This window comes from Lacerta agilis, chromosome 1 (genome assembly GCF_009819535.1).
Source record: "Lacerta agilis isolate rLacAgi1 chromosome 1, rLacAgi1.pri, whole genome shotgun sequence".
NCBI classification, from domain to species: domain Eukaryota; kingdom Metazoa; phylum Chordata; class Lepidosauria; order Squamata; family Lacertidae; genus Lacerta; species Lacerta agilis.
Genome location: NC_046312.1, coordinates 124,048,269 through 124,061,799, shown reverse-complemented (window position 1 = coordinate 124,061,799; position 13,531 = coordinate 124,048,269). Strand labels below are relative to the sequence as shown.

At 42.8% G+C, this 13,531-nt stretch overlaps 1 protein-coding gene across 1 annotated transcript in view; it reads right to left on the bottom strand.

The window, feature by feature from the left end:
• Positions 1-2,142: 2,142 nt before the first annotated feature.
• NBEAL1 (neurobeachin like 1) overlaps positions 2,143-13,531 on the bottom strand; it is a 109,040-nt gene continuing 97,651 nt past the window's right edge. The window contains 5 exon segments of the mRNA XM_033169829.1: positions 2,143-2,841; positions 4,847-4,982; positions 6,642-6,790; positions 10,359-10,520; positions 12,114-12,230. Of these exon segments, the coding sequence (XP_033025720.1) occupies positions 2,740-2,841; positions 4,847-4,982; positions 6,642-6,790; positions 10,359-10,520; positions 12,114-12,230 (666 nt within the window). The 3' untranslated portion in view covers positions 2,143-2,739.

The window sequence follows — 13,531 nt, the reverse complement described above, 5'->3', positions numbered from 1 at the left end:
CAAACTCGGCCCTCCAGATGTTTTGGGACTACATTTCCCATCATCCCTGACCACTGGTCCTGTTAGCTAGGGATCATGGGAGTTGTAGTCCCAAAACATCTGGAGGGCCGAGTCTGCCTATGCCTGAGCTAAGCCATGGTCAGAAGACTCATATGAACTGTTCCCACAATTTCTCTAGTTTGCTCCCCTGAATTAATCTTTGTTTACCAGCCTGACATTTCTTTATAGTTTTTTAAAAATCCAAAATAACCATCAACATAATGCCCCCAAACAATATAGAATCCCACCCCTAAACCGCATAATTACATCACCTAGTTTTTTTTAATTAAAAAAAAAAAGGGTGACTCATTCCAGAATATTCATCAATACTCCTTCACTTTTAAATCTCAATGAACCAGTTTCACATTCATAAATGTTTCAACACTTCCAGATTATCTTTGGTATTGCTACAATAACGACTGCTTTCATTTTAACTTGCTCCCACGTGTATAAGCACATTCTCAATTTCAGCCCTGTGTGAAAACTGCTTTAATCCCTGAAATCCCAGTTGATCCCTATAATAAGCAGCAAAGTTATTTGCAATCACAATTTCTACACACCCGAGCCAGATTTATTAAAACAAACCCACTAAATATTTTTTTAAAAATTAACCTTTGTTAAAGAGCACAATACAAGAGCATTGATCCTTTAAATAAATAAATCTGAAGATATGGGAAACCTGTGGCCTGCAGAGATGTTGCTGGACTAAAAACTACCATCCTGGATCTTTGGCCATGCTGACTAGGGTTGGGAGTTGAACAAAATCTGGCAGGCCAAAGGTTCTTCATCCCTGAAATAAATTACCAAATTTCCAAAGACATCTGCACAAAAGTCAAGGTATAAACTGAAAACTTATATTTTTCATGTAGTTCAACATCTTTCCAGCCTGGAAAGAAATTTGAGCAAAGTGATCCACTCACTTCAACCAGTTTTGCACATAGTCCATTGGAGCATGATAATAAAATAACAGCTTATTGACCGGTTCCATAAAAGACCGTGTTTTAAACGATACTCTTCCAACAAGCAAGCGAGGAAAGCCCTACAACATATGGCGGCGGCAGCAACAACAACAACAACCCAACAACGTAAGACTGGACGTCAAGATTTCCCCATGCAAATTCAGGTCTAAAACCAAGGCCTCTGGCTTTAACCATCGAAGAATGCTCTGGAATCCCGAGCAAATAGATCCTTCATCTCTCACCCAAAACTATGGCGCTCCGTGTGCAGGAAACTGTGGCTCCCGCTTAGTCAAAAGGAATAACAAAAACGCGGGCAGTGCTTAAGATTCTCCCATTTACTGTTGCTGTTATCTGAAATGTTCTTCGAAAAAGACCTGTTAGCATACCGCAGGCCTGTGCACGACCATCTCTTCCCCATTACCAGCATTATCACATCGCTGATCACTTTTTGGAGTCTGCAGGTGGGTTTCAGCCACGCACAACTCCCTGCTGCTGGAGACAGCATCTCCGCACGGCACACTAAGCACTGCTTGCATGAGCTGGACCCAAAATCGCCATCCCTGTGGGGGGGAAATCTGCTATCGTGCAGAAAGGACTGGCATTGCTGGATCAGTTGCCTGGCTATTACACGTTTTCAGAATGACCCTACCTCTCAAGTTTAATTTCCAGCAGCATGTAATTGTTCAGAGCAGCAGACCTGCTCCCCGCTTCTCACAGGTTCACGCACGTTTTTAACGTACTGGCAATCCAACACACGACATCCAAACTGGACGACGGAGGCTCTGCCTGAAGAACAGTTCCCAGCTGCGCAATACGATTCTAACGTCAATTACAGAATTCAACTGAAGGGCACAAGGAAAACTCTCCCCATCCCACAAACTGAGTCTGAATAATGTTCCTTTTCAGATTTCTGGAACTATGGAACCTTTGGAGGTGAAAGAAGGAAGTTGTTTGTCTATAACGGACAGGAAATTTAGAGGTTAAGATCCAGAAGACTGCCCGTTTCCTGCTCAGGTATTAAATCAGATCTTTTGTTTATTTTTGGGGACAACACTCCCTGCTCTCCCCAGGCCAACTTTTAAACGACAAGCTAGTTCACAGAATGCTGGGGTGGGGAGGCGTCAAACTAGCTATGCACGTACCCATCTGCTTGTGCACGAGTAAATGAATTTACTGGATCACAACCTATATAAATATATATTATGTTACAGTCAATGTCAACGGTTTGGTGATGCCGACAATCGCATAACCCAGACAAATTTGGCAAGTGTTCAGAAACTTTTATACCAGCGAATGCTGACCTCAGAATATTTGTCAGTATTCACTGGCATACATGCAAAAGGCTTACAGAAATCAATTTTTCAGATATTCAGCAAACTTACCCATGATTGCCAGCACTAACCTGCAAATGTCAGTTAAGTATCAAACACACACATATATGTACAGACAAACATGTTGCAAACACACACAAATATACACATAGAAACATATGAGTGCATACATATCTGTCACAAACAATTCATTTGCTTAAATAATGTTGAATCAGCTTATTTCGTCCAATTCTAACATATCAACACCATTACAAAAATGACAGGTGCTATGGGCTTATTCCCCATATCTGCCTGTGGAAACTGTGCTGTCGCTTCAAACGTTAACTGAGCAAGTTGAAAGATACGATTGGAAAATAATCAGAAGATTAAATAAATGTGTGGAGTTCCCCAAGAGGAGGCAGGAGCAGAAATCACATGGAATCTTGAGTGTTATATTCAGTCTCTCCTGATGAAATCTGGCTGATGCGTTTGCTTGAACCCCACAACTTTCGAGAGAGCTGTCCCACACGCATCTGTTTCGGGTAATTGAGAGAAACAAAAAGAAGGGGAGGGAGCGGATAAGGGGAATAAATTAAATAAAAACTTCAGGAGATTCTGGAAAAGCACAGACAGCACGAGATATAGCACACAAACACACACACACACACAACATAATGGGTAATTTATTCCTAAAATAATTCAGCGCTTGGACAATTTTAGGGCACACAAATAAGCAAAGCAACATGGATGTCTGTCTTGTGCTTTCTGACCGTTATGGGGCCTTAATGTCAAGTGGTTTTATAAGAACTCTGTCTGGCCTTCCTTTAAAATCAAGGGGGAAATGGAATTTAGATCTCTGGCTTTGTGGTGGCGGTTTTTTGGTTTGGTGTTTTTAATAAACACAGTTTTTTTTAAGTCCAGTGTAAGAGAACAAAATCAGTTTTAAGGTTTTGCTAGGGAGTAAGTCTCATGGAACACAATGGGACTCGGTTTCATTCCAAACAAGCAGAGGACAGAAATGCAGAAATGCTACGCTTTAGCAGGAAAACTAAAACGCTCGGCAATGAATCAGAAGGAATACGATTCTGCACAGCAGCAGCAAGAAGAAGATCATGGCACCAAATCTGTACACATTTAAATTGCTCAAGTGAAATAATTAGTGCAAGAATCACTATTAAAAAAAACATGTAAGGTATATTGACATAAATACATAAAAGTTAAAGCCTATGCTGACATATGTTAAAGGCAGATCAATACCTGTGGTCTCAACAGCACTGGAATCAGATATGCTCTTCTGCAAACAGATTTATCCCTTCACAGTTTGCAGAACAGGCTAAGATCCTGCAGAGATTTCCAGTCCTGGAAGCAACTTTTGCTAATCCCTCCCAGCCCCCTCCACTGTTCTGCTTTCCAGAGCAGCTTTTTGCGGGGCGCAGCAATTATCTAATCAATACAATATAATATACAAAAAAAGGAATACTGCTAGTGCAATGTTTGGTTGCCTTTGACTTCAGCAAACCAATGGCTCAGGCACAGGTTTAAGTTTGGACCAGAGGCAAGCAGTGCAAAACATTTCAGAAATCTGCGGAGTGCTCAAACCATGTGACGCTTGAGATAGGGGAAAAAAAACTGCAGAGCTTCTTTTTACATGATCTTCAGGAATCAACCGGAGAGAGTTATCAGTTACTTCCTAGCATCTTCTGAAGATGTTAATTCAGAGGTTTGCTTGACTTAGGAATGCCCTATCAGGCACCACTGCGAAATTAGAAGGAATTCTCTCAAACTCGATGCAATGCGGCATTCTCCACTGGTCCACAAAGCTTGTGTCAGCATCTTTCCTCAATGGCACCGAAATACTTTGGTGCAGTTGTGTTTGTTGTTGTTGTTTTTTTAAAAAAAAAGTTTGGCAAGACCCCGTTTTTGTGCAGTGCCTGATGGACGCTATACAAGTGATACGTGCATACAGCGGCTTAAGAACCATCACAGAACAAAATAGCAGCATATGCCCTTTTCTTAACTCTAAGGGGCAATGATAAGGTGGCGCTTAACTATAGCTTTTGCGGTCAAACCCAAATGCAGTAAAGCAAAGACAAACAAAATTCCGCAGGAGTTCATCCTTGTCTGTTTGGCGCTCTTCCGAAATCAAATTTCGTAACTTGCAAACAGGAGCGGTGCGTTAGTGTTTAGAATGAAATGTTATACGGCGGGCGGCAAGGTGCAAGTTCAGTTCGGCCGGTTTCCCGATCTAGCAAGCAGCAGAAAGTTGCAATCTCGGCTACGGTAAAACCTCTATATTACGCGCCTGATACCGCCCCCCGCTCCCCAACGTGTTGTTCCCTTCTATGCTCTCGCTTCCAGCGGAAGTCCTTTTGGAAAGAAACCGCAAGAACACCTCGAAAACTATTTCTTCCCCTCGGAAAGCTCAAGCTTGCTCTGACGTTTGCCCTGCCACAGAGGCGATCGCTTGCCCAGCTGGAAGGCAGAAATAAGCGAGCTGCCCACCGTTCGGAAGATAAAGTTCCTGATGGTAGGTTTTACCTCTGCCGGCTTCCCGACGCCGATGATGATCAACTTGCCGTCCTCGAGGCCCACCAGAATATGACTGGACTCTTTGGTCACAGAGACACAGCGAATCGGCAGCCGCATGGCCAACGGGGAGGCGCTGGGACTGAGGCTGAAATAAATGGAAACAGAAGAGACAGGTTAGCAACCCCTAGAAATGCACCAAAGGTATATTTTAGAGCAGGGGTGTCCAAGGGGTCGATCGTGATCGGCTGGTAGATCCCCGTGAGGCTTTGGTCAGGGTGGATTTGATTTAAATCACTAGTCAGTAAGGCTTGATTTAAATCACAGTTTTCTACATAAAGACTAATTCTTGCTGGTATAACTTTAATATGCAAGTAATGAAGATTTTTAGAATAACAACTTTTCATATTACTTTTTTTAATCTCCAGTTTAATAGGTTAATCATTCATATTTGGACAACTTTTCTGTTGTACTTAGGAAGGAGGAAAATAATCATTACCTTAATAATAACAATTTAAATAGATTTATTAGATCCATTTCCACTCCAAACAATCAGAAAAATCTTGTTTCTATTCTATTCACTGAACTTCTTGAAACTTAACACTGAAAGGGTTGATTCTGTATTCATAGGTTTGTAGAACAATAAGATTAAGGTCTTTTTCTCAACTCTGTTCATGTTATAACATTTTTGCTGTGAAGAAGAGGCACGTGATCTCTGCTGAGTCAAACTCAGTTTTGAGAACTGCAAAAGTAAACCAAGCATCTGTGATAATATCTTGTAGGCAGAGAAACTGCCCAATAATTTTACAAAAACCTCTGGAAGAGCACAAATGACATTGTGAATGGATTAATGGAATTTATTTACCAAAAAAATTAAACACATATACAGCCTTATTCTACATAATTAAAAAACTAATCTTTATTTCATGAGTGAATAACCTTTGGATGGTAATATATTTTCACCAAAAAGCATTTTATTTAAAAAAAAATCCAATTTAAATAAAAAAAAAATCCGATTTAAATCAAAATAATCCGATTTTTTGATTTTATTTTTTTAAATCATTGATTTTTATCCACTCTGGTTTTGGTAGATCGTGGTTGATCGCTTGGTCCCTTTCCTTAGTGTTGGCAAAATCGAATCCTGCCCCGCCCTCCATTGTTGCACAATCTGCAGAATGGAAGCCTTAAAAATGGGGCTTTCCTCCTCCCTAAAAAGAAAAGCTCAAAAACTTTGACTTGAAACCCCCCCCCAAAAAAATGGGGGTAGATCACTGCCAGTTTTTAATTCTGTAAGTAGAATTAAAGCAGTCTCTTGGTAGCTGGCCACCCGTTTTAGAGGATGTCTGGATACAGGGAGAATATTGACATTGACTGGTAGGCCTTATACTTGTGGGAAGTCCAACGTCAGAAAGGACGAAGATGGTCTCAAAGCAGGGGCGGGGAACCTTTTGGCATATATTTGCCTATCTGTCATATGTGTCACATATTTGCATATGTGACAACAGCAACTAGAACTCTATACGCACCAAAACGGAAAGAAGAGAAGCATTCCTTTTGGGAATTATAGGGCCAGAACTACCCAAACTGTATAGAAATTTATTCATGTATGCAACTGCAGCCGCAAGAAAAACCCTTCATTTATTTCAGTGGCCCTGAGTGCTGGGATTGTGGCTAAGTAAACGTCATCTGTTGGTTCATGGTTCAACTTTTAAGTCAAGAACCAAGGAACGCCGGGCAGTCGGCAGCCCCAGCCACGGAACCAGTTTCAGTTGAGGAACTTCCTGCCCCTCCCAACCTTTCTCATTACCTGTGAAGATCTCGTATGGATAGAAATCCCTGTAGGCTCCCCATGACAATATATTCCCCAGCCACGCACAGATCCGACACGTCCTCTTTCAGGCTCTCAGAGCCCAAATACCTTCCATTCACAGAATAGAGATGTAGTGCATTTTTATCCTGAGGAAAACAAAACAGAACTGATTACAGGGGACTGCATAATGAAGGCATTTCTTCAGAACAGAGGCAGATAACTACTGTGAGAAAGAAAGAGGCAGAGAGAAAAGCAAACCTTTTGCTCACACCAGCCTGCAGCAATTTTAAATTGTGCTTTTTAAAAAACATAATTTTGATTAATTTTCTGTCTTACAATTTCAGACAAACGTTTTACATCCTTAAGATATCAATGACTTCCCTTCTTCTCTTTCCATGGTTCATTCTGCATATCTTATAAACCTGCATATCTTACAAAAACTGTACCAATCGGTTTTCCATTATTACATCCATCAAAAGTTATTTACACTGTTGAATTTATCTTAATGCTGCCAGTGTTTTCAGCTGTACACAATTATTTTCCATATTTCTTTAAACGTATGTTCTTCTAGTTTTCTTATTCTATATGTTAAGTCTGCAAGTTGTGCAGATTCTGTCAACTTGAGTTGCCAGCCTTCTTTGGTCGAGACGTCACTCATTTTCTATTTGGGGGCCAACAAAACACGGGCTGCAGTTGTTCTTAAGATTTAGTGTCAGGAATAACGTAGTCCTGGACACAGCAGAGTTAACCACAGGTTTTCTTGAAGCTTCTGGCTGTAGAGCATTAACTGGACAGCACAACGCAGGAACTCAGCAACTCACTTGGAAAACTATATACAGTATTTATTGAAGCAACTAGTATCCATAAGTTACTATGTACAGACTTTACAAATAAAAGAAACAAAACATAAAATCTCTCCTCTCTGTCTCTCTCTCTCTCAACCTTCAGTACACCACTAACAACCAACACCACAGCTCTCACACAGAGCTCATTCTTTAGGAACTCATTGACCAATCACAGGTCGTTGCTAAGGGTCTGGAGAGAGAGCAGATCTTGGCTTTCTGCCAATTGGTAATTGCTACAGAGGTGACAAGCTGACTTTCTGCACATAGGCACTTTGAAATCTCTAACAGTTGTTGCAAATAACCTTTTATGACACCTGGGAATTTCAGTCTGAGTTATCCCCAACGGAAAGGACCCTGTTTTTTGGGAAAGTAATTTCCCCCCCAATTCATTATAAATCATTTGCCAATACTCTTTTACCTTTTTACATGTCCACCGCATATGAAAGAGTGTTATGCTTCTTGACAATTATGTGGGAATGAGGTGTATTCTCCCACCTTTTCCCATGGAAAAGATTTCAGACAATGCAGTAAACACTGGCTTATCCTTTACAGCAGGGCTTCCCAAACTTGGGTCTCCAGCTGTTTTTGGACTACAACTCCCATGATCCCTAGCTAGCAGGACCAAGGGTCAGGGATGATGGGAATTGTAGTACCAAAAGCTGCTGGGGACCCAAGTTTGGGAAACTCTGCTTTAAAGGAATGAGTCAAGCCTCCACCTTCTTCTGGCTCATGTGCTTTTCAGCTCCCCTTTCCTCCTCTGAGAAGGAGTTTAGAAGCGTCTATTTGAAGGAGATAACAGAAATCACTGGGTTAAAGCTGACTGAAAGTCCAGAGGTAGCATCATCATCATCAATCTACGATGGGCTGGAAGGTTCCCAGGCTATGAAGGACTTGCTCACAAATTTACTGACAGCTGCACAAATTATTATAGCCACGAAGTGGAAGGGGCAAGCAGAATATAAAATGGAAGAATGGTATAAAGAGGTGAGGGATATAGCTATTAACGATAAATTAGCATGTGCCATTAAGGTACGATGGGGAATATGCAGGAGAAATGATTTTGAGGAGATATGGAGGGTGTTTGTAGAATTTGTACTGTTAAAACAGAATGGGGTCAAACCATTGCAAGAGGTGTTGAAATTTTGGGAGGTTGGATAGATACAATAGAATGGTCTCAAGGGTGGGGTGCACACTTTTTTCTTATTTATTTATGATTATTACTTTGTCAAAAGAGAGAGGGGGAGGGGAGAAGCAGCTTCTATTTCAGTTTAGAGCTACTGCAGTTTGGTGTGTGATCCAAGCCACAAACGGTAGTTAAACCTTAACCACTGTTTGTTAAAACAAGCCAGCTTAGAATCATGGAATTGCAGAGGTGGAAAGGGACCCGGCGCATAGGCTAGACCAGGGATAGGCAACCTAAGGCCCATGGGCTTTCTCAATCCGGCCCACGGACGGTCCGGGAATCGGCATGTTTTTACATGAGTAGAATGTGTCCTTTTCTTTAAAATGCATCTCTGGGTTATTTGTGGGGCCTGCCTGGTGTTTTCACATGAGTAGAATGTGTGCTTTTATTTAAAATGCATCTCTGGGTTATTTGTGGGGCATAGGAATTCGTTCATTTTTTTTTTCAAAATACAGTGGTGCCTCGCTAGACGAAAATAATTCGTTCTGCGAGTATTTTCGTCTAGCGATTTCTTTGTCTAGCGAAGCACCAATGTAAATCGCGGTTTTCGCTAGACAAATTTTTTTTTTTCCGTCTTGCGAGGCAGCCGCATTGACGAATTCGTCTTGCGGGGCAGCCTTCCGCTAGACGAATGCCTTCGTCTAGTGAGTTTTTCGTCTAGCGAGGCATTCGTCTAGCGGGGCACCACTGTATAGTCCGGCCCCACATGGTCTGAGGGACAGTGGACCGGCTCCCTGCTGAAAAAGGTTGCTGACCCCTGAGCTAGACAAACTTCCTGCAGTGCAGGGATCTTGCCTAAAACATCCATGACAGATGGCCACCCAAACCTCTGCTTATAAACTTCCACGTGAAGGAGAGCCCACCACTTTCCACTGTCGGAACAGTTCTTACCACCAGAAACTTCTTCCTGGTGCAGTTGGCGTCTTCTAAACAAGCCACGGTTAAGAACCACCACTGCTTGTCAAGGTTCGGCCAACACACTTGTCTGCGATTCATGGGCAGCTTCTGCTTCAGTTTCAAAACTCCCTTCCTATGGCAGCTTTAGAAGACATGAGGCTACGCTCATTCCCAGGGCTTGCTGTGGCACCTGAAGGAGCCATTTTGCCACTGGGCGCGGGCATGAGAACAGATGCTTGATCTGAACAACGGCTTCACCTCTTTTTGAAGGCAGCATTCTTACTTATATAAACAAGCTTCAATTTGTGCTGGGCATACTACACACTGGTGAGAGAATCTGAGCCCATGAGCTTAAAAAAAGATTGCAGTGGTACCTCGGGTTAAGAACTTAATTCGTTCTGGGAAGGTCCGTTCTTGACCTGAAACTGTTCTTAACCTGAGGTACCACTTTAGCTAATGGGGCCTCCCGCTGCTGCCGCACGATTTCTGTTCTCATCCTGAAGCAAAGTTCTTAACCCAAGGTACTATTTCTGGGTTAGCAGGCTGTAACCTGAAGCGTCTGTAACCCGAGGTACCACATGATGATGATGATGATAATGATGATTAAATTCAAAGATATCAGGGTGGTTGACAAGATAAAAATGGGATTGGGGGGACACACACAAAAAGGTAAGAACTGGCCCAAGAGTGCTCAGTTGACCTAAGAAGTAACCACCGATTCCCTCTCCAACCCCCCCCCCCGGAAGCAAAACAAAACAAGGACGCATGCTTCTAGGCCTTTGTGAGTACCTTGAGAGTTGTCTTTCCTTCTACACTGGTGTGCACGACTATATGTCCCTCCCAGGAGACGGCGAGATTTGAGACAGTGAGCGAGAGAGCTCTCTCGCATGGCGGCCTCAGAGTCTTCACGTACTGACCTTTACGAATAGTATGCACAATCACAGTGCCGTCCTGTTCAGAAGGGAGAAAGAAAAAGCCACGCATTCAAAAAGTGTTCTAAGACAACAACAACTATTCATTCATTCATTCATTCCCTGCCCAACCGGCTGGGTTTCCCCAGCCACTCTGGGCGGCTCCCAACAGAATATTGAACAACAATAAAACGTCGAACATTAAAAACTTCCCTAAACAAGGCTACCTTCAGATGTCTTGTAAAAGTCAGGTAGTTGTTTATTTCCTTAACATCAGCTGGGAGGGCGTTCCACAATGTGGGTGCCACTACCAAGAAGGCCCTCTGCCTGGTTCCCTGTAACCTTACATCTCGCAGGGAGGGAACCGCCAGAAGGCCCTCGGAGCTGGACCTCAGTGTCTGGGCTGAACGATGGGGGTGGAGACGCTCCTTCAGGGTTCAATCCTGGTGTATTTTTTTTTTTAAGTACCGGTATACGTGGAACCATGTGAAGTGTTCAGCATGGCAGCGGTATGGGCAAGGGTGTTTTTGAACTCAGTTTAAAACAGGGGTGTTTTGAACTGAGAATCCCAGTGATGAGAGTGGCTCTTGTTAGAAATTGAGCGACACACATAAAAAAGACACACGGGGAGGCAGTGTGGGCTAGTCCAATAATGGGGTACAGCCCCACCATCCTTAACGTGCCCCTGCCCATGGGCCTGCCTGCCCTCCTGCCTTACTTACAACCGGTCCAGGGGACCGCATCCTTTCTCAGCAGTTTCAGCCCTTGCAGAACAAACCAGGGTGGAAGATGGGGACAAAATTAGCATCAGTTGCCTTTGCCCATCTTCTGCTCTGGCTCCGCCTATACAGTATCATTTAATTGCTTGGCTTTATCATTTGACAGGTTTGGGGCCGTTTTGGGTTTTCCCTGATCTGCAATGTGTGCGCATGTTTTAATTCTATATTTCTATTTCGTCAGATACACCGGGTTCCCTTCTCCACCCTTCACTTTAAAAGAAAGGAGGAGGAGGAGGAACGATTTTAGAAATAAATATGAAAGCAAAAGCAAAAAACAAAATCCTAAGACCCAATGCCAAAGACGTCACATACATACACACACACAAACATATTGCTATTTTAAAAAATTCATTTAAACAACCTTAAAATATCAATGACTTCCCTTCTTCTCTTTCCATGGTTCATTTTGCATAACATAAATCCCTGCATATTTTATATAAACTTAACCATTCAGTATTCCATTATTACATCCATCCAAACTTATTTACACTGTTTGAATTTATCTTAATATTACCAGCGTTTTCTAATGTACAGAGTTCCCCCCTATATATTCAATAAACGTTTCCCAATCTCCTTTAAACGTTCCTTCCCTTTAAAGAAGCACATCACATTTTGAACATGCAGCTGTACAATCCTGTACATATGTACTCAGAATTAAGTCTCACCGTGTTCATTGGGACTTATTCCCAGATTAAGTCTGCCTAGCAGCAGTGCAGCCTAAAAACACAACTCACGAGCGTAAATGGAAGGGGTAACGACGCCGCACGTGAACGAGGTCACCCAAGACTTGAGAATTAAATCACGGGACAGTTGTTTGCTTTCAGTGTAGTTGGGAAAATAGCAAGCACACTCACCCTGCCCCCCGACACCGCCATGTCCAGTTCTGTACTGATGCCAACACAAGACACTTCATTGGTATGTCCATACAGAATCTGCAAAGGTTTAGGTGCCAGGCCTACAGGCATGCCTCCCTGGTACAAATAATAATAATAATATATATTTTAACCATACAGAAGACCCTTTCAAAGCATCAATACGCTTAGATGCAACTATTAGTCAAATAGTTATTTGTAAATCAGTGGTTCCTTTTGCTTTTCCCGTGGCATAACGAAGCAATTTCTCACAAAATCCATGTACAGAAAAGTTATTGCAACGTACAATCCTGGTAGAGTCGCGTTTTGAATCAGACTACTGCTGGTATATACAGTGGAACCTCTATTTGCGACCATAATCCATTCCGGAGGTCTGTCCAGAGGTCGAAACAGGTCGCTGGGAGAGGCGCCGTTGTGCGCATATGCAAACGGCGATTGTCCGCTTCTGCGCATGTGCGAACGGCAATCGCTGCGCATGCGCGAACGGCGGTCCGCCCGCCGGTTACTTCTGGGTTTGCCGCGGTCGTGACTTGGAACGACCGTAAGAAGAGGCGGTGATAAGTAGAGGTTCGACTGTATTCACAAAATGCAAGTTCCAGTCAGATTTGAATACACAGCCACAGACCCGTTAATACAATACCATACACACCAAAATACCTTGGAAAGTGTTTTGTCCCATGCTTGAAGGAAAGGAGAAAGCTGCAAGATATGAATTTCTTATCTGACGAAGGGCAGAGTTTTATGTGCTTAATTCTCCTATGTAAAGCCTATCATTACAGCAGCTCTTTTAAAGAAACATACCCCCTCCTCTCCTCTCCAAGCTGAGCTCTGAAATTATAAGTAAGCCCAGCTGCATCAAAATTGGCTCCCAACGATGGGAAGAGACCACCTAGAGAGTAGAATCAGGTGGGTGCAGGAGGAGGCCTTAAGCATCCGCATTATGGACCAGAGTAGACATGGCATTCAATATGTTCCCCTGCAGCATGGAAGTGACTAATTAAAACTCCCCTTCCCTGCCTGGACTCAGCTATACTGCTGCAAATAAAACATTTCAAGTTCTTTATGTCAATGAACTCTCCAAATTGACTCTTATTTGATCGCAGCTTCTGGAGAGACGCATTTGGCCTGGTAGTAGTTCCTCAGCTGCAGCAGATCATACCCAAAAAACGCTTGAATCGTTCAGTGGCACAGAAGGTGCACATGCTGGGTGGCCGGTTGATTCTGCATCCCACTATACCTTACAGCAAGATGCCATTGTTTTGAGATGACGGCTTACACACTATACTTTACAGCAAGATGGCATTGTTTTGAGATGATGGCTTACACCTTTCTGAATGAGGAAAATGACTTCTGGCTGGCCGATATAGCGGAGGGATTGAAGTATTGGTTGCAGCTGTGAG